The 21,654-nt window shown below is 42.9% G+C and overlaps 1 protein-coding gene across 2 annotated transcripts in view; it reads left to right on the top strand.

The window, feature by feature from the left end:
* LOC141129321 (putative gastrointestinal growth factor xP1) overlaps positions 1–17,507 on the top strand; it is a 29,778-nt gene extending 12,271 nt beyond the window's left edge. Inside the window, exons 1-3 of one of the 2 annotated variants that reach the window (XM_073617275.1) lie at positions 3,096–3,253; positions 8,709–8,855; positions 17,284–17,507. In XM_073617275.1, coding sequence (XP_073473376.1) covers positions 3,172–3,253; positions 8,709–8,855; positions 17,284–17,297 — 243 coding nt within the window. In that variant the 5' untranslated portion in view covers positions 3,096–3,171 and the 3' untranslated portion in view covers positions 17,298–17,507. Of the gene's footprint in view, positions 1–3,095; positions 3,254–8,708; positions 8,856–17,283 lie in introns of those variants that run through there. The other variant, XM_073617276.1, reaches the window with a different exon arrangement.
* Positions 17,508–21,654: the final 4,147 nt, after the last annotated feature.

Here is a 21,654-nt window from a genome sequence, read left to right as displayed (position 1 = left end):
CTAGCAGGGGCGGGACTTAACTTTGACACCACAAGAAATCCAGCTGCTGGACAGCTAGCATGTTCACAGTGAGACAGAATGATTCTGCATGTCAACATGCATGGTGGGTAGATATGATGTTTCCTATTAGGACACTAAGGGTTTTATTACATGGTGGAGGGTGGTTGTGCTGCAGCTTTACAGCTCCTTGACCGCCTAGCTAAGGAGCGAGCCACAACTGCAAGCCAAATGGGGGTTGGTTGGGGAGCAGTATTTTAATTGAAAATTTAGAATTTGAAAAACTGCAGATCACTTTTCAGAGGGTGCTAGACGCTTCCCCCTGTTAGAAAGAGACCTAAGACTACTCTTGTGAATGCAAAAGGTAGAGCCTCTCACTTAGTACTGGAATGGTATAGATCAATATCTACAGGTCAGGAGGGGTGAAGATCTGTTGAATTTGTTAAAACCTCTGCAATGTATATAGTTAACCTGGAGGCAGGGGTGGACTGATAACTCATGGGGCCCCCGGGCAATAGGAGATTATGGGGCCCCCAGGCAATCAGGGATTATGGGGCCACACAGTATACACACACACACAGTATACAATCACACAGTATACACAGACAGATGTAAAAAAAACACAGATTTATACATACTGTCCCTGGTTTTACTGAGGCTGGCAACCCTGATGGGGCCCCCTAGTGGCCCAGGGCCCTCGGGCAGTGCCCGAGTTGCTCAATGGTCAGTCCGCCCCTGCCTGGAGGTGTATTTTTTTCAAAACTGCTGGAGTTTCTTTTATGGGTTCATTCCATATGAAACTATTGCCTTAGGCTGCTTTCACACTGAGGCGAGCAGGTGCTGGCGGTAAAGCGGCACTATATTTAGCACCGATTTACCGTCATTTTAGTGGCGCTATTCGGCCTCTAGCGGGGTGGTTTTAACCCCCGCTAGCGGCCGAAAAAGGGTTAAAACCGCAGTGGGGCTTTGCCGGCGGGTTTGCAACGCTGAACCATTGTTTTCAATGGGAAGGGGCACTTTAGGAGCGGTAAATACACCGCTCCTATATTGCTGCAAAGATGCGGCTTGCAGGACTTTTTTGACGGCCCTGCAAGCGCACCGCTCCAGTGTGAAAGCCCTTGGGGCTTTCACATTAGAGTGAATTGAGCGGCTCTTTCAGGGCCCTTTGCAGGCACTATTTTTAGCACTTTAGCGCCTGCAAGGTGCCTCAGTGTGAAAGCAGCCTAAGGGTTGCACCCCCCACCAGCATTCTATATCTATTGGGAGCAATTTGTTGGACTTCACCTTTTTAGTTAAATTTTGTATAAAATAAGGAAGAGTATAACTATTTGTTTTGCTTGTGACTGTTACCCTATCGGGGAGATTTGACCCTTACTTGCTGTCCATGTAAAACCCATACAAAAAATGTGAGGTGTGTTTGTCACTTGGACAGGAAAGCATGGACAGCAATAAAAACATTGTCAAAAGTTCTAACACCTCTACAATCTCCAGTTTTGACTAAGGAAGGGGTTAGGGGAAGAAGGGTTAATGTTTCTGTCAGGTTTTAATTGCATGTGTGTCTCAATAAGGGAGATTTCCCTTCATTCCCTGTCAGAAGCCTCAGGTGGACATTAAATAATGGCAAATTTCTCCAACAGGGATACAGCCCAAGGCAAAAACACAATTTTTAGTAGAGTAAGCAAGAGTTAGAACTTCTTACAATGAGCTTTTCACTGTTTGTGTCCTCCTAAGCTGATGATCTCCCCCACCACCACCACCATTTCTTGTACAAGTGTTAGGAGGAAAAGCTGCCCAAGGGGGTCACAAATACACCTAAGAGCCTCACAGAAATGTTAACTCTTCCCAATTTTTATAAAAACGAATAGAAAAGAAATGTAACGTGTAACTGGTGGTCAGTTTTAAAACAACCCTTTACAACAGAACTAAACCCTTCAATACTCACCTCCTCCCATCCTCATCCTCCATGGCCAGTGCCGACATCAGCTTCCCAGCTTCTTACAGGTTCAGGGTCTTCAGCCATCCTGATTGGCTGGGTGGGATGGTGTAACTCCATGCATGTGCAAGGAAATGTATTCATCCTGGCACCATGGCATATCGAGCAGGTCCGGATCTAGACTATCAGATCTGGGGGTTCCGTAGAATAGTCAGGGGGGCATAATGCCAACATTGTGTGTGAGTCACTGAAAGTCCATTACACAGTATGTCAAAGATGCAGGGAACCTGTATTCCCTGTTTACATGCTTCTGCACCACAAGTCATGTTCCAGACTAACATCTGCCAGCTAGTGCAGAGGTGGTGTGGGAGCAAACTGGAAACCCAATGACGTATTAGGTTGTCATAGAATTAGGATCATTAAACAGAACCTGTGCCCCCTTATATTAGGTGTTCCTATCAGAGTCCACTTACATCAGCATCCTCCCTTACATCTGAGTCCCCATCAGAGTGCTCCCTGGATCACATATCCCATCAGAGAGCCCTCTTACATCAACTGTCCCTATCAGAGTGCCCTTTGCATCAAATTAGCCCATCAGAGTGCCTCCTTTCATCAAATGACCCCATCAGAGTGTCTCCTTACATCAACTGCCCCCATGAGACTGGCTCATGGATCAGTGGATGCACTCTCAGATACCTGGGGGAAGCACAACTAAAACCTGGGGAGAGCATCCCACACCAGCACCCTCCTAGATCTGGCACTGGTGTCGAATGTCGAAAAATTCACATCAGTGTACACTCCAAAGCATTTGGTGAGGACACAGGTAATAAGCCTTAATTGCACAAGAAACATAGTATGTAAATTCTTCCTGATCGCAATTTTTTTTTCAATTGAGGGCTAATTTCTGCTTTAAGCATCCTCAATATTGCATAACCTCTTGGCGTAATCCAAATTGTATGCAATATCCACCCAAGTACATGTTGAATTTGGCAGTTTCTCACTAAGATTAACAAGCACCCAAATGTAACACCCTGACTCACCAGAGATATCACCATCATGGCATGCCAAAGGAAAGACCAACAAGAGAATGTGCATTGTGCTGGAGAGGACTCGCCGTCATCAATGTTTATCTGACAAAAGATAAAGTGCGGTGATGTGGAATATAAAATACCCCTGGGGACGGTAAACCATTCTATACCATCTCCATCTTTCCACGGGAAGACCAAGCCAAGAGACCAGCTATGGATTACCGTATGTTCTGCTTGGTGGCCATCGCCCTCGTTGTCAGCTCCTTCAGCACTGCAAATGGACAGGCTGCACTGGGTAAGTTTACCATTGGAGCTCTGAGGGCCCTGAGGGCCAGTAGAATGTTAGGATGAGGGTAATCATTTTGTCTAGCTTATATCAGATTAGAGAACAATTTGATTTCTATGGACTGCCATTAAGGGAGCTAATGGTTGTCATTGCTGTTGTGTTTTTTTAAATACGCTAGTTGCCCGGCTGTCATTCTCCGTCAAGGGGACTTTAAGTCTCTGGGTCAAAAAGTATACAGATTAGCTAATCTAACTTTATTCTCATTTGGTTAAATGGTTAATTACACCAAGCATCCAGTGCTACCAAAGGCTATTTGCATTGTATGGGGATAGGCTCAACCGCTAGTGGCAATGGTAAACAGGGACACCCAGGACCATTCCAAGCAGGTCTGCAGCCTTAAAGGGAATGTGTATGTATATACTGTATATATATATATATATATATGGTTAAAACCGCAGTGGGGCTTTGCCAGCAGGTTTGCAACGCTCCCCCATTGTTATCAATGGGAAAGGGCGCCTTAGGAGCGGTAAATACACCGCTCCTATAGCGCTGCAAAGATGCGGCTTGCAGGACTTTTTTGACCGCCCTGCAAGTGCACCGCTCCAGTGTGAATCCCAGTCTTAGTCCATAGAGTTCAATATTCAGTTGGCCCACCCTTTACAGCTATACCAGCTTCAACTCTTCTGGGAAGGTTGTCCACAAGGTTTAGGAGTGTGTCTATGGGAATGTTTGACCATTCTTCCAGAAGAGCATTTGTGAGGTCAGGCACTGGTTTTGGAGAATGCCTGGCTCGCAGTCTCCGCTCTAATTCATCCCAAAGGTGTTCTATCTGGTTGATGTCAGGACTCTGTGCAGGCCAGTCAAGTTCCTCCACCCCAAATTCGCTCATCCATGTCTTTATGGCCCTTGCTTTGTGCACTGATCCAAATCATTGGGTGGAGGGGTGATTATGGTGTGGGCTTGTTTTTCAGGGGTTGGGCTTGGCCCCTTAGTTCCAGTGAAGGGAACTCTTAAGGCACCAGCATACCAAGGCGTTTTGGATAATTTCATGTTCCGAACTTTGTGGGAACAGTTTGGGGATGGCCCCTTCCTGTTCCAACATAACTGTGCACCAGTGCACAAAGCAAGGTCCATAAAGACATGGATGAGCGAAATTTGGGGTGGAGGGACTTGATTGGCCTGCACAGAGTCCTGACCTCAACCTGATAGAACATCTTTGGGATAATTTACAGAGGAGACTGCGAGCCAGGCCTTCTCGTCCAACATCAGTGCCTAACCTCACAAATGCGCTTCTGGAACAATGGTCAAACATTCCCATAGACACACTCCTAAACCTTGTGGACAGCCTTCCCAGAAGAGTTGAAGCTGTTATAGCTGCAAAGGGTGGGCCAACTCAATATTGAACCCTACGGACTAAGACTAGAATGCCGTTAAATTTCTTGTGCGTGTAAAGGCAGATACTGTAAATACTTTTGACAATATAGTGTGTATATATATATATATATATATATATATATATATATATCTAGATAGATAGATAGATAGATAGATAGATAGATAGATAGATAGATAGATAGATAGATAGATAGATAGATAGATAGATAGATATAGATATAGATATAGATATAGATATATAGATATATCTATATCTATATATATATATAATATATATATATAGATATAGATATATATCTATATCTAGATATATATATATCTAGATATAGATATATATCTAGATATATATATCTATATATAGATATATAGATATATATATTATTATTATTATTCAGGATTTATATAGCGCCAACAGTTTACGCAGCGCTTTACAATATAAAAGGGAGACAATACAGTTATAATACAATACAATACAATACAATACAATAGGATTAAGAGGGCCCTGCTCAGAAGAGCTTACAATGTAATAGGGTGGGGCAGGTGGTACAAAAGGTTGTAACTGTGGGGAATGAGCTGGTGGAAGTGGTAGGAGATTAGTTGGAGACGTGATAGGCTTTCCTGAAGAGATGAGTTTTCAGGGATTGCCTGAAGGTAGCAAGAGTAGGGGATAGCCGGATAGATGGAGGTAGCGAGTTCCAGAGGATGGGAGAGGCTCTGGAGAAATCCTGGAGACGAGCATGGGAGGAGGAGATGAGAGAGCTTGAAAGCAGGAGGTCTTGAGAAGAGCGGAGAGGTCGATTTGGGTGATATTTGGAGACAAGATTAGTGATGTAGCTTGGGGCAGAGTTGTGAATGGCTTTGTATGTTGTGGTTAGAATTTTGAATTTAATTTGCTGGGTGATTGGGAGCCAGTGTAGGGATTGAAGTAGAGGGTTGGCAGACACTGAGCGGTTGGTAAGGTGGATAAGTCTGGCAGCAGCATTCATGATAGACTGAAGAGGGGATAGCCTATGGAGCGGTAGGCCAATGAGAAGGGAGTTGCAATAGTCAAGGCGAGAGATAACAAGGGAGTGAATGAGGAGCTTGGTGGTTTCATTTGTTAAAAAAGGGCGAATTTTAGAGATGTTACGGAGGTGAATTCTACAAACTTTTGACAGCGATTGGATTTGAGGCTGAAATGACAAGTCAGAATCTAGGATTACACCTAGTACCCTGGCGTGAGGGGAGGGACTGATGGTTGCATTGTTGATTTTGATGGAAAAGTCATGGAGGGGGGCACGGGCGGGGGGAATATTAATAGCTCAGTTTTAGAGAGATTTAGTTTAAGGAAGTGGTGCGACATCCATGCTGATATGTCAGTTAGTAAGTTAGTAATGCGAGAGGAGACTGAAGCAGTGAGGTGAGGAGTAGACAGATAGATTTGGGTGTCATCAGCGTATAAGTGGTATTGGAAGCCATGGGCAGTTATTAGGTGACCAAGGGAGGAGGTGTAGATAGAGAAGAGAAGGGGTCCAAGAACCGAGCCTTGGGGGACCCCCACAGAAAGGGGCAATGGAGAGGAGGAGACAGAGTTGTAGGTGACACTGAAGGAGCGCTGTGATAAATAGCCAGAGAACCAGGATAGAGCAGAATCTCGGAGGCCAAGGGAATGTAGTTTATTGAGAAGGAGCGGGTGGTCAACAGTATCAAAGGCCGCAGAGAGGTCAAGTAGTAGGAGTATGGAGTACTGGCTGTTGGTTTTAGCAGTTAGTAAATCGTTAGTGAGTTTTAGTAAGGTAGTTTCCGTGGAGTGCTGCGAGCGAAAGCCAGACTGTAAGGGGTCAAGAAGGTTATTTTCATTGAGGTAGGAGCTAAGACGGTTGTAGACTAAGCGTTCTAGAAGTTTAGAGGTGAATGGGAGTAGTGAGATGGGTCTTAAGTTGTTCAGGTCGGTAGGGTCCAGTGAGGGCTTTTTAAGAATGGGAGTGATCTGTGCATGTTTTAGAGGGGAGGGGAAAATGCCACTAGAAAGGGAGAGATTGAAGATGTGGGTGAGGGAGCATAGGATAGAAGAAGAGGGTGACCGTAGTAGTTGTGAGGGAACAGGATCCAAGGGACAATTGGTTAGGTGGGCATCCGAGAAAATTTTTGTAACCTCTTCCATAGTAGCCAATTCAAAAGAGGAGAGGGTTGAATGTGCTGCTGGGCAAGGTATGATGGGTGGGGAAGACGTACGCACAGTGGAGATGTCCTCACGAATTGCATCGATCTTGTCTTTGAAGTGATTGGCAATCTCTTGGGCAGTGAGTGAGTTAGTGGGTAGAGGGGGTGGTGGACGAAGCAGAGAGTTAAAGGTTGAGAAGAGCCGACGGGGACTGGATGACAAGGAATTAATAAGAAAGACAAAGTAGGCTTGTTTGGCAGCATGGAGGCATGAATTGTATTTTAGAAGGGCAGATTTATATAGGGTGAAGTCTTGCAGGCATTTGGTTTTACGCCACAGTCGTTCAAGAGCACGGCAATGTCTCTTGAGATTTCTAGTGTTGTCAGTTTGCCAGGGTTGTAACGGTCGGGGCCTAATTCTGCGTGTGGTTAGATTATATATATATATCTATACATATATAGTGAAGAAATTCAGGTTTTAAGGCTGTTGTAGAGAAAACAAAAAGTTTGTGTTCTAAGAATCTTACGTCCTGTTCTGGGTCTTGGAGCCTGGAAGGTTTGTAGAGCTTTGGGTGGGATAAAGCCTCCATTGCTAGGTTCATATCATTCCTGGTAGCCCTGCTTCATTATTAGTCTCAGCTGTACACAGGCCTTTATATATGTAAGCTGACTTAGGCTCGGGACTCTCTCTCTTTCCTTCTCTCTTTCCCTCCTGCTGCTAAGTGAAAAAACAGAACACTAAAAAAAAAAACTACAAATACTGCCCATTAGGGTGTCAGTAATGGACTAACATAAGTCTAGTTATTAAAAATATTTTAATTAGGTAAATAGAAAATATTCCATACACATGACAGCCAACACTCCAGCTCGAAGCTATAGCACCAGCTTTCTCCACCTGTGAAATAGAGAATAAGAACAAGAGAAATCAGATAATACGCTGACCTCAGAGATGGAACACACCTTCCCTTTTCTCTCCAAGCAGAGACATGCTGCTTTAGTTAGCTATCATTTAAACTAGTCCAGTATGCTTTGCAAACTGAGTGTCATGGGTGCATACTAAATGAATGGCTTTTGTGAAGTACATATTTTATGTAACTAAATCTGAAATTCAGGCAAACAGCTAAATCCAAAGTAAATGCCTATATGTGCACAAATTTATATGCCAATATATTAGAATTTTTGTTTCAGCCAGCGTAGTAATCCAGGCAATCCCTGCCAAACAGCTTTGCTTAGTCAGTGACATCAGTTTTCTTTGCTGCAATTAGGCAATATAGATTGATTAATGGCAGCCAGCATCTTGTTTGGACAGTAAGGGAGCAGCGGCACCCTGATGAGGTCAACTCTTTGCTCTCTCCTGCAAACACACATAAAGGATTAATCCGGCAACATGCTGGCTTCAGCTCGCAGGGGTCTCCAAACTATGGCCCTCCAGTTGTTCAGAAACTACAATTCCCATCATGCCTGGTCATGTCTCTGAATGTCAGAGTTTTACAATGCCTCGTGGGATGTGTAGTTCTGCAACAGCTGGAGGGCCGTAGTTTGGAGATCCCTGCGAGAGTGTTAAGTTAAGGATAAGTTAAAGACAAATCCAGGTAATTATGCTAACAGTATTTAGAAACACAATTTTTTTTTTTTTTAATAAACACGTTACAGTAACTGAATTCAGTGGTGTTCTTCCTGGGGTCTAGCTTTAAAATAGGAGGTCTACAGGCATCGTAGACCACCAGGTGAATAAGGTGTGACCTCCTAGTCTCTTAGCTAATGCCCCTCTTCTTCTGGGTATGGGGCAAATACCATTTGAGCCTCCTTAAAATGGCACAATGTTTTATGAGCAAAATTGCAGAGATTTTATAGCCACATGGGACTCGTGAATCACTGGTGGAAAAGGAAAAGCACTAACACTTATGGCTTTTTTTTCTCATCCTAGCTGAAGCCCAATGCAGTGTTCAACCTGTTGCAAGAGTAAACTGTGGTGAGCCTGGTATTACACCCTCCCAGTGCACCAACAAAGGATGCTGCTACGACAGCTCAGATCCAGATGCCATCTGGTGCTTCTATCCCAAGCCAAATGAAGGTAAGGGAGACTATATATGAGTTTGGGGATTTTGATGCAGTTGTAGATGGCATTCTATCACTTATCTGCTACACTGGTTGGGTGACTAAACCTTAACTTGCCCTTTAATAGCAGCCACTATGTTATGGCTGTTCTGAGTTGGAAGGTTGAAGAGAACTCTGTGGTTACTAGTCATAGTCATTTTTTTTCCTGAAAATTGAAAGTATCATTTAGATGTAAGATAAAGGCTTCTATTGTTGGAAACTTTGATATTAATTAATTAATATGAATTGTTTACATATATTTTGGTGTGTTATGTTAATATACAAGAGCTGCACTGAAAGTAATTCAAAAGCGGACATAACTTTTTATTAGTTTACATAGGTCGTTCAAATTTAACATGTTGGTAGAGTAACTCTTTCTCTCCAGTAGTAGCAGCATGCCTTCATTGAGTTCTTGATGAAGGAAGGGTGGAGGTCGTTTGACATCCACAGAAGGCTACAGAATCTTTATGGAGTTTGCACCATTGACAAGAGAAATGTCTTGTCATTGGTGACTCTTGTCAATGGTGTCATCTCGGTAACCATTCTATAGTCTTCTGTGGATATTGGACAACCTGCACCTCTCTTTCATCAAGAACTCAATGACAGCACATTGCTCTGCTTGGAATACATTATTTACATGCAACAATAAACGAGATGAAGAAGTTACTCTACAAACACAAAATTTTACCTTTATCTATGTAAGTTCATAAAAAAGTTATGCCCACATTTGCATTACTTTTGGTACAGCCCTCGTAGATGTTGTGGGAATCTAGCTACACCCTTGGATCATACCATTGTTACATAGGTTAGAAAAAACAACTTACATAGGTTAGAAAAACACATATCTGCATTAACTCCAAACTTAAAGAGCAAAAAAATAAGTCATTAAATCCTCAGAAACCCCAGATGATAAAAGAGATAGAATTTCCATCTGAACATGGTGGCCACACACACCAGAATGCCATGATCATAATCCCATAAATTTTCAAGCAAAATAGATCTCCACAGCGAAGTCACACATATGCCAGTAAAGAAGTCAGGGGTTCGGTTCCCAGCTGAACAGTTTGTATGTCCACTCATGGCAGCTGGATAAACCGCCATTTAGTTTGAGTTTCTTGAAAGGAAGAAGCAACAGCAATTTACTTAGTTGCGTATATCATACATTTAATCAAAACTGATGTCCAACCTTTCACACCCATTGATTGAAAAATCTATTTTCTTTCTTAACTGTTGTCTCCTTATCAGGGCTTTTTTCCCCAGAGAATAGGTGCAGGTACCCCCTTCTGAGTCACTCCTTGTCTCCGCCCCCTACCCACCTCACAGTACCGCCCCTTTTAGACAATACAGAACCATTCATTTTGTGCTGCAGAGTAATTTGTATGGAATTTGTTAAAGAAAAGCAGTGAAATAGACCCCCTACAGCCTGCAATAATAGATCCCCCCTATTAACATTAGACCCCTGAGCAACAATAAATCCCCCAGCAACTATAGACCCCCTGCAACAAAATACCCCCAGTAACAATAGACCCCTGCCAGCAACAATAGCTCTCCCAGCAGCCAGCATCAATAGATCCTCCAGCAGTCAGCAAAAATAGATCTCACCCTTAATAGTAGACATGTGCTGAAAGAAAAAATGTGATTTATTTCAATTCTTTATTTCAATTATTTTACTTAGTTAAATTTGTTTTCAGAATTCATTTTGTTTTGTTTCTTTTTATTCATTTTTGAATTTGACCGAATCAAAAAGTATTGAATCAGCATTTGAATTAGAATTCGTTCTATTCAAAATCCGAATTTCAGAAGCCGGTTATATTCTTTCTATTTTATTCTATTCTATTGTTTTTTTTCTATTCAATTCTATTGTTTTGTCTTCTATTCTTTAATTTTGTATTCTTTTCTATCCTATGCTATTCTTTTATTTTCTATCCTACTCTATTCTTTTCTAATCCATTGTTTTTTTCTATTCTTTCGGATACATCTTAAAATTTGGAACGAAACAAACCGCACATGTCTACTTCACAGTAGATTCCTCCCAGCAACATAAGACCCCTCAACAACAATAGATCCCCCACCAGCAACATTAGATCCCTCAGGAGCCAGCAAAAACAGACACTCCAGCATGACCCAATACCCCCCCCCCCCCATTACTGATTCCATGACTCCATGGTGCCTATAACTGGACCCCATATTTTATATATAGTTTTACAAGTGATCTATAGACAAGCAATACAATATTAGCACAATGTGTTTTATCTTCTGTATCTTGAGAAATAGGACAACTGCCCAAAGGGTTCCCATTAATCTATATTTAATATTTAACTAAATATAAATAGATGGTTAAATTAATTCTGATTGGTCGCTTGCGTTGCCTTATTGACTAACCTTGTCCATTCAAGCATACCTAATTAAATTTTGGGGACCAAAGAAAAGTGGGGCTCAAATGAAAGGCAAACCAATTAATTATATCCAAACTAGTGTTTATTAAGGTACAGTGACATATATTACATGAGGATAGAAGAGCGTAGACCGATCATAAATAGTCCCTCATAAAATTGATCGGTGGTGTAATCCGACCAATACAAAAACACAGACAGAGGGAACATAGAACATGTACAGACAAACAATACAGTACAAAACGTCCGGACGTCTAGGCAATTTATGTCTGTGCAGCCTGCTAACAATGAGGAGTGTTCAGCTGTGCTGAATGAGGCTGCTGTACAGACATCAATCCCCCTGGGGGGGTGGCTCGTAACCTGGGTGAAAAGGGAGGTGGGGGGGGGAAAGGGGGGGACCCAGGTGGAGGGGGTGGATGGGGGTGTTGGTAAGGGGAATGGAGTGGGACAATGGAGAGAGTCTGGGGCCGTGGTGAGGGGCACAGCGAGTGGGTCCTATGTTAGACCCTAATTAACCTAGATGGAGGAGGTATGACCATAGATGTCTGAGAATCAGGCTGGAAACGGCAGGAAGTCCAGATGTATGTGTAGCAAGATATGACTTCAGTGTATCAGATGAGGTACTGGGTGTAGTCTAGTACATACTGATGCAGCAGATGAATTGATGGCAGGCATGTAATTTGCAGTAAAGGTGATCATGTACATTACCACTTCCGGGTCCTGTGTGGAGGTCCTCAGGTACTGCCGAAGTGTGTGTCACCTATGCTGTAGCCTGCGCCGTTCACCGCTGCCGATGGAATCCGGTATTCACTGCAACGTTTACGTGCTCTAAAGAGCACTTCTCATGTAAATAAATGGCCAGCCATCTAGATGTGCCTCTTTTCCTCCTACACGGTGGTTCCGTACGCTGACGGAACGCTCCCTCTGTGTGTGAGCCAGCTAGCCCCCACGGGGGATGACAGCGGGCGTGACGTCCGGACGGAGTGACGTCAACGCGTTTCACAAAATAAAGTTGTGTAGCTTCTTCTGGACATCTAGGTGGCGTGCGAGGACTCCTTCTTATTACCGTCCCTTCCTCGAACACGCCCACCTTATTGATCTGTGTGAAGGAAATTTTCTCCGTCTGTGTGTGTCCACATAATCATCCACAGTTGGTGTGCTGTTTAGTGTATATAGTAAAACATGGTTGTATATCCGTGAAGTCCTTGATCCTTTACTGTACGGCCCATGTAAATGGCGTTTTGATGGAAAGATTCATGTATGTGGTGAATATATTGACTTCCCTATTTTCTGCAGTGTAACAGCTGATCAGTATAGCTAACATTTCAGTATGTCCTTATTTGTATTTTTTCCCCTTTGTATAGCAGACATCGCAATGATTACAAAGTCAGGAATATATTCTGAACATCAATCAACTACAATGGGGAAGCAGGAGGGAAGGGAGAAAGGGGGAGGGGGGAAGGGGGGGGGAGGGGAAGGGAAAGGAGGGGTTAAGGACAGGGGGGGGGGAAGAAAAAAAAAAAAAAAAAAAAGTATACATCCACATAATAATTTATCTTTATCTTGCCATCACTAATATATAATACATCTGTGATGGCATATGTTGGGCTGGTGTATTTTAAAAAGTATATTTGAAAGTCATAAACTTATCTAAATTTGAACTAAGCAAGAGACATATTGATTTATTACAAAAAGGGCTGTCCTTCTCACCCACGAATCAAATGGATGAGTTCACAGTATTCAAGGACGTCACCTTATTTTTACGAAAGGTTTTTCTTCGTTTTATCCATACGAATAGTCCTACATCTGACACAGGTAGGAATATGTTAAAAAATCAGGATGAGGAAATGTTGGCCATTCTCAATTCCCTTCTTGAGGAAAATGAGAGAGAGGAAATGGAGTATGGCCCCCAGAAAAGGCAGTCGCAACTTAACATTAGATCCACTAAGATGCCCCCACTCAATAAAAATAGATGGTTGAGCCTATTTTTGGATATGGTACAGACTGACCTATCCAAAGTAGACTGGAACTTAAAGAGCGAAGATAACCTCTCCCCAGAAGAGCGTAAAGCTATTCATGAATTGTCAGAAGCCCCACAGCTAGTGGTAAAGAGAAGTGACAAGGGAGGGAATGTAGTGCTCCTCAATGAAAAAGACTATGAGAAGGAGGTGTTTCGCCTGCTAGGCGATACCACAACTTATAAAAAACTACTTAATAACCCCTTCCCCAGCCTTGTCGCCAACCTGAACAGTAAACTCAAACTAGCTGGAGAGGCAGGACTATTAAGCAAACGAGAATTAGATTACCTTGTAGTCAATGAATACAATGTACCTGTATTCTACATTATCCCTAAAGTACACAAGTCGTTGGAGAATCCCCCGGGGAGACCTATTGTTTCAGCGATAAGAGGTCCCCTAGAGAGAGTTGGGAAATACTTAGACAACTTACTAAAAGAGATGGTGACAGACTTGAAATCCTATGTGAAGGATACGGGTGACGTCCTGAGACAAATCTCTAAGATTGACATACAGGGAGAGTTCCTTCTAGTGGGGATCGACGTGGAATCTTTGTACACGTCGATACCACACGATTGGGGGATTAGAGCAGTTGAAATCTTTTTAGATAGATACTTTCCTAACTACGGACCACAGAATGAATTTCTAGTGGATCTGTTGACCTTTGCCCTAAAAAATAACTTCTTTCAATTTTTATCCACCAATTACCAGCAAATCAATGGCACATCCATGGGGGCACCCTGGGCTCCGGCATATGCTTGCCTTCATTTGGGGTTGTGGGAGGAGGATGTGGTCTACACCTCGCCGATGTACCTGAGCCATGTACACACGTGGCTCAGGTACATCGATGATGTGTTTGTTGTTTGGCAGGGGGATCAGGATTCACTGGCGCTATTTCTAGACTACCTGAACCTCAACGATCGAAATATTAAATTGACTTATATATGGGACCGAGAGAGAATCTCCTTTTTGGACCTATCAATTGGCAGGGGGGACTTATCCCTGGTGACCCATACTTTCCGGAAGGAGACTTCCGCAAATACATTGTTGAGGGCAGACAGTTACCACCCAAAATGGCTCAAGGACAGCATTCCTGTCGGCCAGTTCCTCCGAATTAGGCGGAACTGTTCAAGCAGAGAAGACTATAGACGTGAGAGCGATGAATTATATCAACGCTTCAGGGAACGCGGATACTCCCATAAACAATTAAGGAGAGCAAAACGGAAGGCAGCGGGACGTGATCGCCCTTCCCTTCTAGACGGTCAAAAAGCAACTAAAAGCTCTCAATATGCTCCTCCCCTCCCCACTGCTCCGGACCCAGTGAGAATTATCACCGAGTTTGGGACCCAATGGGACATGGTCAGATCCATACTGACGAAACACTGGGACATCCTTACGAATACCCCGGGTATAGCTCAAATAGTAGGACCTGCCCCAAAAATGGTGGCAAAGAGGGCAAGAAATCTAGGTGACTGCCTAGTTCATTCTGAACATGTTAGGAGCATAAACAGCACCTGGCTATCCCAATTCCCCAGAAGCAAGGGCATGTTCCCCTGCGGACATTGTCAGGTATGTCCGTACGTACACAGGACAACTACCTTCAATGATTCTCTTAATAAAAAGAGCTTTGAGATTAAAAGCCTTATTAACTGTGCAACTACAAGGGTCATATATATGCTGACCTGCCCATGTAAAAAAATCTACATCGGCAAGACCAAGCGTCAGTTTAGGATTCGCTTAGGAGAACACATGAGGGAAATCCTGGAGAAAAATCCTGAAAAACCGGTAGCCAGACACTTTGCCCAATACCATCAGGGCAAACTGTCTGGCATGCTTGTGAAGGGGATTTATGCCCTGAACCTTTCCTCTAGAAGAGGGGACTTCGATCAAATCCTACAACAGAAAGAAAAAAGATGGATTTTCCGCTTGGGGTCCCTAGTTCCATCAGGCCTAAACACAGAACTGAATTTACAGCCCTTCCTGATGGCATGAAAATTTGATCATTTACTTTATGAAGATTTTAGCAATTATTCATCCCTCTGCCTTCACAGTACTCCCCCTTACTACCCTGAGACCATACTTGAGCATCACCATCATTGTTCCTTCTCCTCTATCTGGCTGTGGGCCATAAGACACGCACCATAGACCATAGATGGTACCTCCTGATCACGCCTGGTTCTTTTTTAAAATATACCAGCCCAACATATGCCATCACAGATGTATTATATATTAGTGATGGCAAGATAAAGATAAATTATTATGTGGATGTATACTTTTTTTTTTTTTTTTTTTCTTTCCCCCCCCCTGTCCTTAACCCCTCCTTTCCCTTCCCCCCCCTTCCCCCCCTCCCCCTTTCTCCCTTCCCTCCTGCTTCCCCATTGTAGTTGATTGATGTTCAGAATATATTCCTGACTTTGTAATCATTGCGATGTCTGCTATACAAAGGGGAAAAAATACAAATAAGGACATACTGAAATGTTAGCTATACTGATCAGCTGTTACACTGCAGAAAATAGGGAAGTCAATATATTCACCACATACATGAATCTTTCCATCAAAACGCCATTTACATGGGCCGTACAGTAAAGGATCAAGGACTTCACGGATATACAACCATGTTTTACTATATACACTAAACAGCAAACCAACTGTGGATGATTATGTGGACACACACAGACGGAGAAAATTTCCTTCACACAGATCAATAAGGTGGGCGTGTTCGAGGAAGGGACGGTAATAAAAAGGAGTCCTCGCACGCCACCTAGATGTCCAGAAGAAGCTACACAACTTTATTTTGTGAAACGCGTTGACGTCACTCCGTCCGGACGTCACGCCCGCTGTCATCCCCCGTTGGGGGCTAGCTGGCTCACACACAGAGGGAGCGTTCCGTCAGCGTACGGAACCACCGTGTAGGAGGAAAAGAGGCACATCTAGATGGCTGGCCATTTATTTACATGAGAAGTGCTCTTTAGAGCACGTAAACGTTGCAGTGAATACCGGATTCCATCGGCAGCGGTGAACGGCGCAGGCTACAGCATAGGTGACACACACTTCGGCAGTACCTGAGGACCTCCACACAGGACCCGGAAGTGGTAATGTACATGATCACCTTTACTGCAAATTACATGCCTGCCATCAATTCATCTGCTGCATCAGTATGTACTAGACTACACCCAGTACCTCATCTGATACACTGAAGTCATATCTTGCTACACATACATCTGGACTTCCTGCCGTTTCCAGTCTGATTCTCAGACATCTATGGTCATACCTCCTCCATCTAGGTTAATTAGGGTCTAACATAGGACCCACTCGCTGTGCCCCTCACCACGGCCCCAGACTCTCTCCATTGTCCCATTCCATTCCCCTTACCAACACCCCCATCCACCCCCTCCACCTGGGTCCCCCCCTTTCCCCCCCCCCACCTCCCTTTTCACCCAGGTTACGAGCCACCCCCCCGGGGGGGGATTGATGTCTGTACAGCAGCCTCATTCAGCACAGCTGAACACTCCTCATTGTTAGCAGGCTGCACAGACATAAATTGCCTAGACGTCCGGACGTTTTGTACTGTATTGTTTGTCTGTACATGTTCTATGTTCCCTCTGTCTGTGTTTTTGTATTGGTCGGATTACACCACCGATCAATTTTATGAGGGACTATTTATGATCGGTCTACGCTCTTCTATCCTCATGTAATATATGTCACTGTACCTTAATAAACACTAGTTTGGATATAATTAATTGGTTTGCCTTTCATTTGAGCCCCACTTTTCTTTGGTCCCCTCTCTGTCTGGGACATTGTGTAATTCAGCCGTGTAAGGGGCTGAAAGGCAACCACAATTTTATGGTACTATTTGCATTATTACATGATTGTACAAGCCTCATTTCATCTTACTTGTTTTAACTAATTAAATTTTGGGGTAGTGATCTGAGAAGTGAGTGGAATTTCAAATTTAAAAAATTTGCCTAACTATAAGTTTATTTCTTTTTTATCGTAGAATGCCTCTTTTAAACAGAAATGAAAAAAGGAAGCAGTCTCTGCCAGGGGAACGATCCAAGAACAAGCAATTGTCGTACCTAATTTCTTCCACAACATAACAATTTGACAACACTCTCCCTCTGATGATAAGATTATTAACTACTGTTAAAGAATTTTTCTCTTTATAAATGTTTTATAGCCAGGCACATATTTAATGTAATAAAGCTGCAATGTAGAATAGTAGACCTGTCTTATTCTTATTCTTTATTATATGTCTTCTTCTTCTTATTATTATTATTATTATTATTACTATTATTATTATTATTATTATTATTAGTCTTATTTGTATTCTTTACTGTGGACCACTTAAGTATTTTATGAACATTAGAGAAAAAGACAACCATTAACAGTTATATAAGCATTTGGAGAGGAACCACTGACACCAATGCAAGGAGTATTGTTCCCACTAACCATCAATGTAAAGGGTATTCCTCCCTTTCACCATCTATTAAGATAGAATTGTTCCTCTCATTGACCAGAAACACAATGGGGCCCTTCTACCACTAACCACCACCAAAGGAATTTTCTTCCCAGTGACCACCGATATAAGAGGCATTATTCCTATTGACCACCAGTGTAAGGATATTTTTCATACTGACCACCAATGCAAGGGATATTGTTCCCACTGACTGCCAATGTAAAGGGTATTCTACCCATTGACCATCTATTAAGATGGAATTGTTCCTCCCATTGACCAGTAACACAATGGGGCCCTTTTACCACTTACCAACACCAAAGAAGTTTTCTTCCCACTGACCACCAAGATAAGGGACATTTTCCCACTAACCACCAGTGTAAGAGATATTTTTCCCACTGACCACCAATGTAAGGGGTATTGTTCCCACTGACCGCCAAGGTAAAGGGTATTCTTCCCACTGACCATCTATTAAGATGGAATTGTTCCTCCAATTGACCAGTAACCCTATAGGGCCCTTCTACCACTAACCACCACCAAAGGAGTTTTCTTCCCACTGACCACCAATATAAGGGGCATTCTTCCCACTGACCACCATTGTAAGGGGTATTTTTCCTACTGACCACCAATGTAAGGGGTATTTTTCCTACTGACCACCAATGTAAGGGGTATTCTTCCCACTGAAAACACTTTAAAATGTAATAATTCTTCCCACTGACCAATATGCAAGGGGGCCCTTCTGCCCCTAACCACCAATGTAAGGGTTATTCTTCCCACTGACCACCAATGTAAGGGGTATTCTTCCCACTGACCACCAATGTAAGGGGTATTCTTCCCTGTGACCACCCGTTAAAATGAAATGTTTCTTCCCACTGACCATTATGTATGGGGACCCTTCTACCACTGACCAACAATGTATAGGGTTTTATTCCCACAAACTGTAAATTAATTCATTCATCTTCTCACTGATCTCCAATGTAGGCAGACCCCTGTCCATTGACCTCCAATGTCAGGGGACCCTACTACAATGACCACCAATCTAAAGGGTATTCTTCTTTCAACTGACCACCAATATAGGAAGATTCTTCCTCCCACTGACCACCAGCATTGTTCTTGTCACAAACCACAAATTTAAAAAGCATTATTCTTCCTGTTGACCAGCAATGTGAACGGTATTCTTCTTCCTATTAGCCATTTTTGCAAATGGCAATTTACTGTTACTGAACACCAATTTAAAGGAGCCCTTCTCCAATGACTACCAATGTGAAGGGTATTCTTCCTCCCGCTGACCTCCAGAGTAAGTACTATTCGTCTTCCCCATAGAAGAATTTTCAAAGACACTCAAAGTATATAATTCTCTTTATTGGGGAAAAATCACAAAGGCTAAACACACTTAAAATCTATCCAGTCAACGGCTGTATCCTGTGTAGTCCTCACACGTTCTCAAGTATAGCTTAAGAAAAGCACATGTACTACTTGGGAAACGTCATTTTAAGTGTTTTTAGCCTTTGAAATTTTGACTCAATGAGGAGAATTATATGTCACGAGTGCCCTAGAAAATTCTTCTATGCAGTACAAGTGAGCACTGAAAACCACTTCCATGAATGATACAGGGAAATATATGACTCTCATGTGGCAAGTTCTCTTCAATATAAAAGCATGTTTTCCCTCCAGAAGATTAACTGTGAGGGCCATCCATTTTTTTTTCTTCTCAAAGACCATCAATTTAAATTGTACTTTTCCTCCTACTGACCACCCATATAAGGGCCATTCTTCCCACCGACCACCAATGTAAGGGTCATTCTTCCCACTGACCACCAATGTAAGGAACATTCTTCTCACTGACCACCAATGTAAGGGTCATTCTTCCCACTGACCACCAATGTAAGGGTCATTCTTCCCACCGACCACCAATGTAAGGGGCATTCTTCCCACTGACCACCAATGTAAGGGTCATTCTTCCCACCGACCACCAATGTAAGGGTCATTCTTCCCACTGACCACCAATGTAAGGAACATTCTTCTCACTGACCACCAATGTAAGAGTCATTCTTCCCACTGACCACCAATGTAAGGGTCATTCTTCCCACCGACCACCAATGTAAGGGTCATTCTTCCCACTGACCACCAACGTAAGGAACATTCTTCTCACTGACCACCAATGTAAGAGTCATTCTTCCCACTGACCACCAATGTAAGGGTCATTCTTCACACTGACCACCAATGTAAGGGACATTCTTCCCACTGACCACCAATATAAAGGGTATTCTTCCTCCCACTGACTGCTAATGTAGGGAGTGTTCTTCCTACTGACCATTAGTGCATATGCCATTTTACTCTTCCTGGCTACCAGTTTAAGAGAACCCACTTTCCACTGACCACCAATGAAAGGGGAATCCTTCCTCCCAAGGACCACCAATATAAAGAGCATTATTTCTATCATTGACCACCAATGTAAGGGAGATTCTTCACACTGAACACCAAGATATGAGGCATTCCTTCTCCCACTGATCCCCAATGTAAATTACAGTTTTCTTTCCACTGACCACCAATGTAAGGGGTATTTTTTCTCCCACTGACTACCAATGTAAGGGACGCTCTTCCCTTCACTGACCACCAATGTAAGGGACATTCTTCACACTGACCACCAATATATGGGGCATTCCTTCTCCCACTGACCACCAGTATAAATTACATTTTTCTTTCCACTGACCACCAATGTAAGGGGGCTCTACAGTTTAAGGAACCCCTATCAACCTCTGGAGGAACCCTGGGGTTCCACAGAACCCTGGCTGAGAATGGCTGCTCTAGGAAGAGCACCTGTTGCCTTTCCTAATTCTACAACAGCTTTACTTTTACCTGAATGCGAGAAAAGTGATGAGAGTAGGCCTTAAATAAGTAGATTTTCAAACACGTTAAAGTCTTATTTAGACCTTCATTTTCCTACCCTCATGCACAACATTATGTGCCCTTACTAACCACTCATTTAAGGATTTAAGGAAACTTTTCTCCACTGACTACCAATGTAAAAGACATAATTTCTCACACTGACCACCAATGTAAAGGGTATCTTTCCTTCCACTGACTACCAATGTAAAGGGCACCTTTACTCCAACTGACCACCAATGTAAAGGACATCTTTCCTCCCACTGACCACCAATGTAAAGGTTATCTTTCCTCCCACTGACTATCAATGTAAAGGGTATCTTTACTCCCACTGACCAACAATGTAAGGGACACTCTTCCTTCCACTGACCACCAATATGTGAGGCATTCTTCCCACTGACCAGAAATGTAAGGGAGATTCTTCACACTGACCACCAATATATGGGGCATTCCTTCTCCCACTGACCACCAGTATAAATTACATTTTTATTTCCATTGACCACCAATGTAAGGGGGCACTACCCTAGCTGTCAATGTATTAGTACATTTATTTTACCATTACTAATAATAATTTTGTCATAAAGAAGAGGCGAGATGTTAAGATATGGTTCACCAAGGGTTTCAGATACAGCCTTTATAAACCTTTTGTACCTCAGAAGAAACCTTACCCTTGGTGAACTCTTACTAAAACCAATTCATTGGAGGTCAATGGGGAAAATGTTCATTACATGTTCAATGGGGAAAATGTTCATTGGGTCATGCTGCTGGTTTTGTCAAGTAGCATTGGCTCTGGAATTATGCAGGCACCATCAGATGTGAGGTCAATCAGCAACAGTTCAAGGAGCCCCTATCAACCTCTGGAGGAACCCTAGGGTTCCACGGAACCCTGGCTGAGAATGTCTGCTCTAGGAACAACACCGGTTGCCATTCCTAATTCTACAACAGCTTTACTTTTACCAGAATGCGAGGAAAGTGATGAGAGTAGGCCTTAAATAAGAAGATTTTCAAACACGCTACAATCTTACATAG

The sequence above is a fragment of the Aquarana catesbeiana genome, linkage group LG02, assembly GCF_042186555.1.
Source record: "Aquarana catesbeiana isolate 2022-GZ linkage group LG02, ASM4218655v1, whole genome shotgun sequence".
NCBI classification, from domain to species: Eukaryota; Metazoa; Chordata; class Amphibia; order Anura; family Ranidae; genus Aquarana; species Aquarana catesbeiana.
The sequence above is the reverse complement of the archived record's forward strand: the minus strand, read 5'-3'. Positions and strand labels throughout refer to the sequence as shown.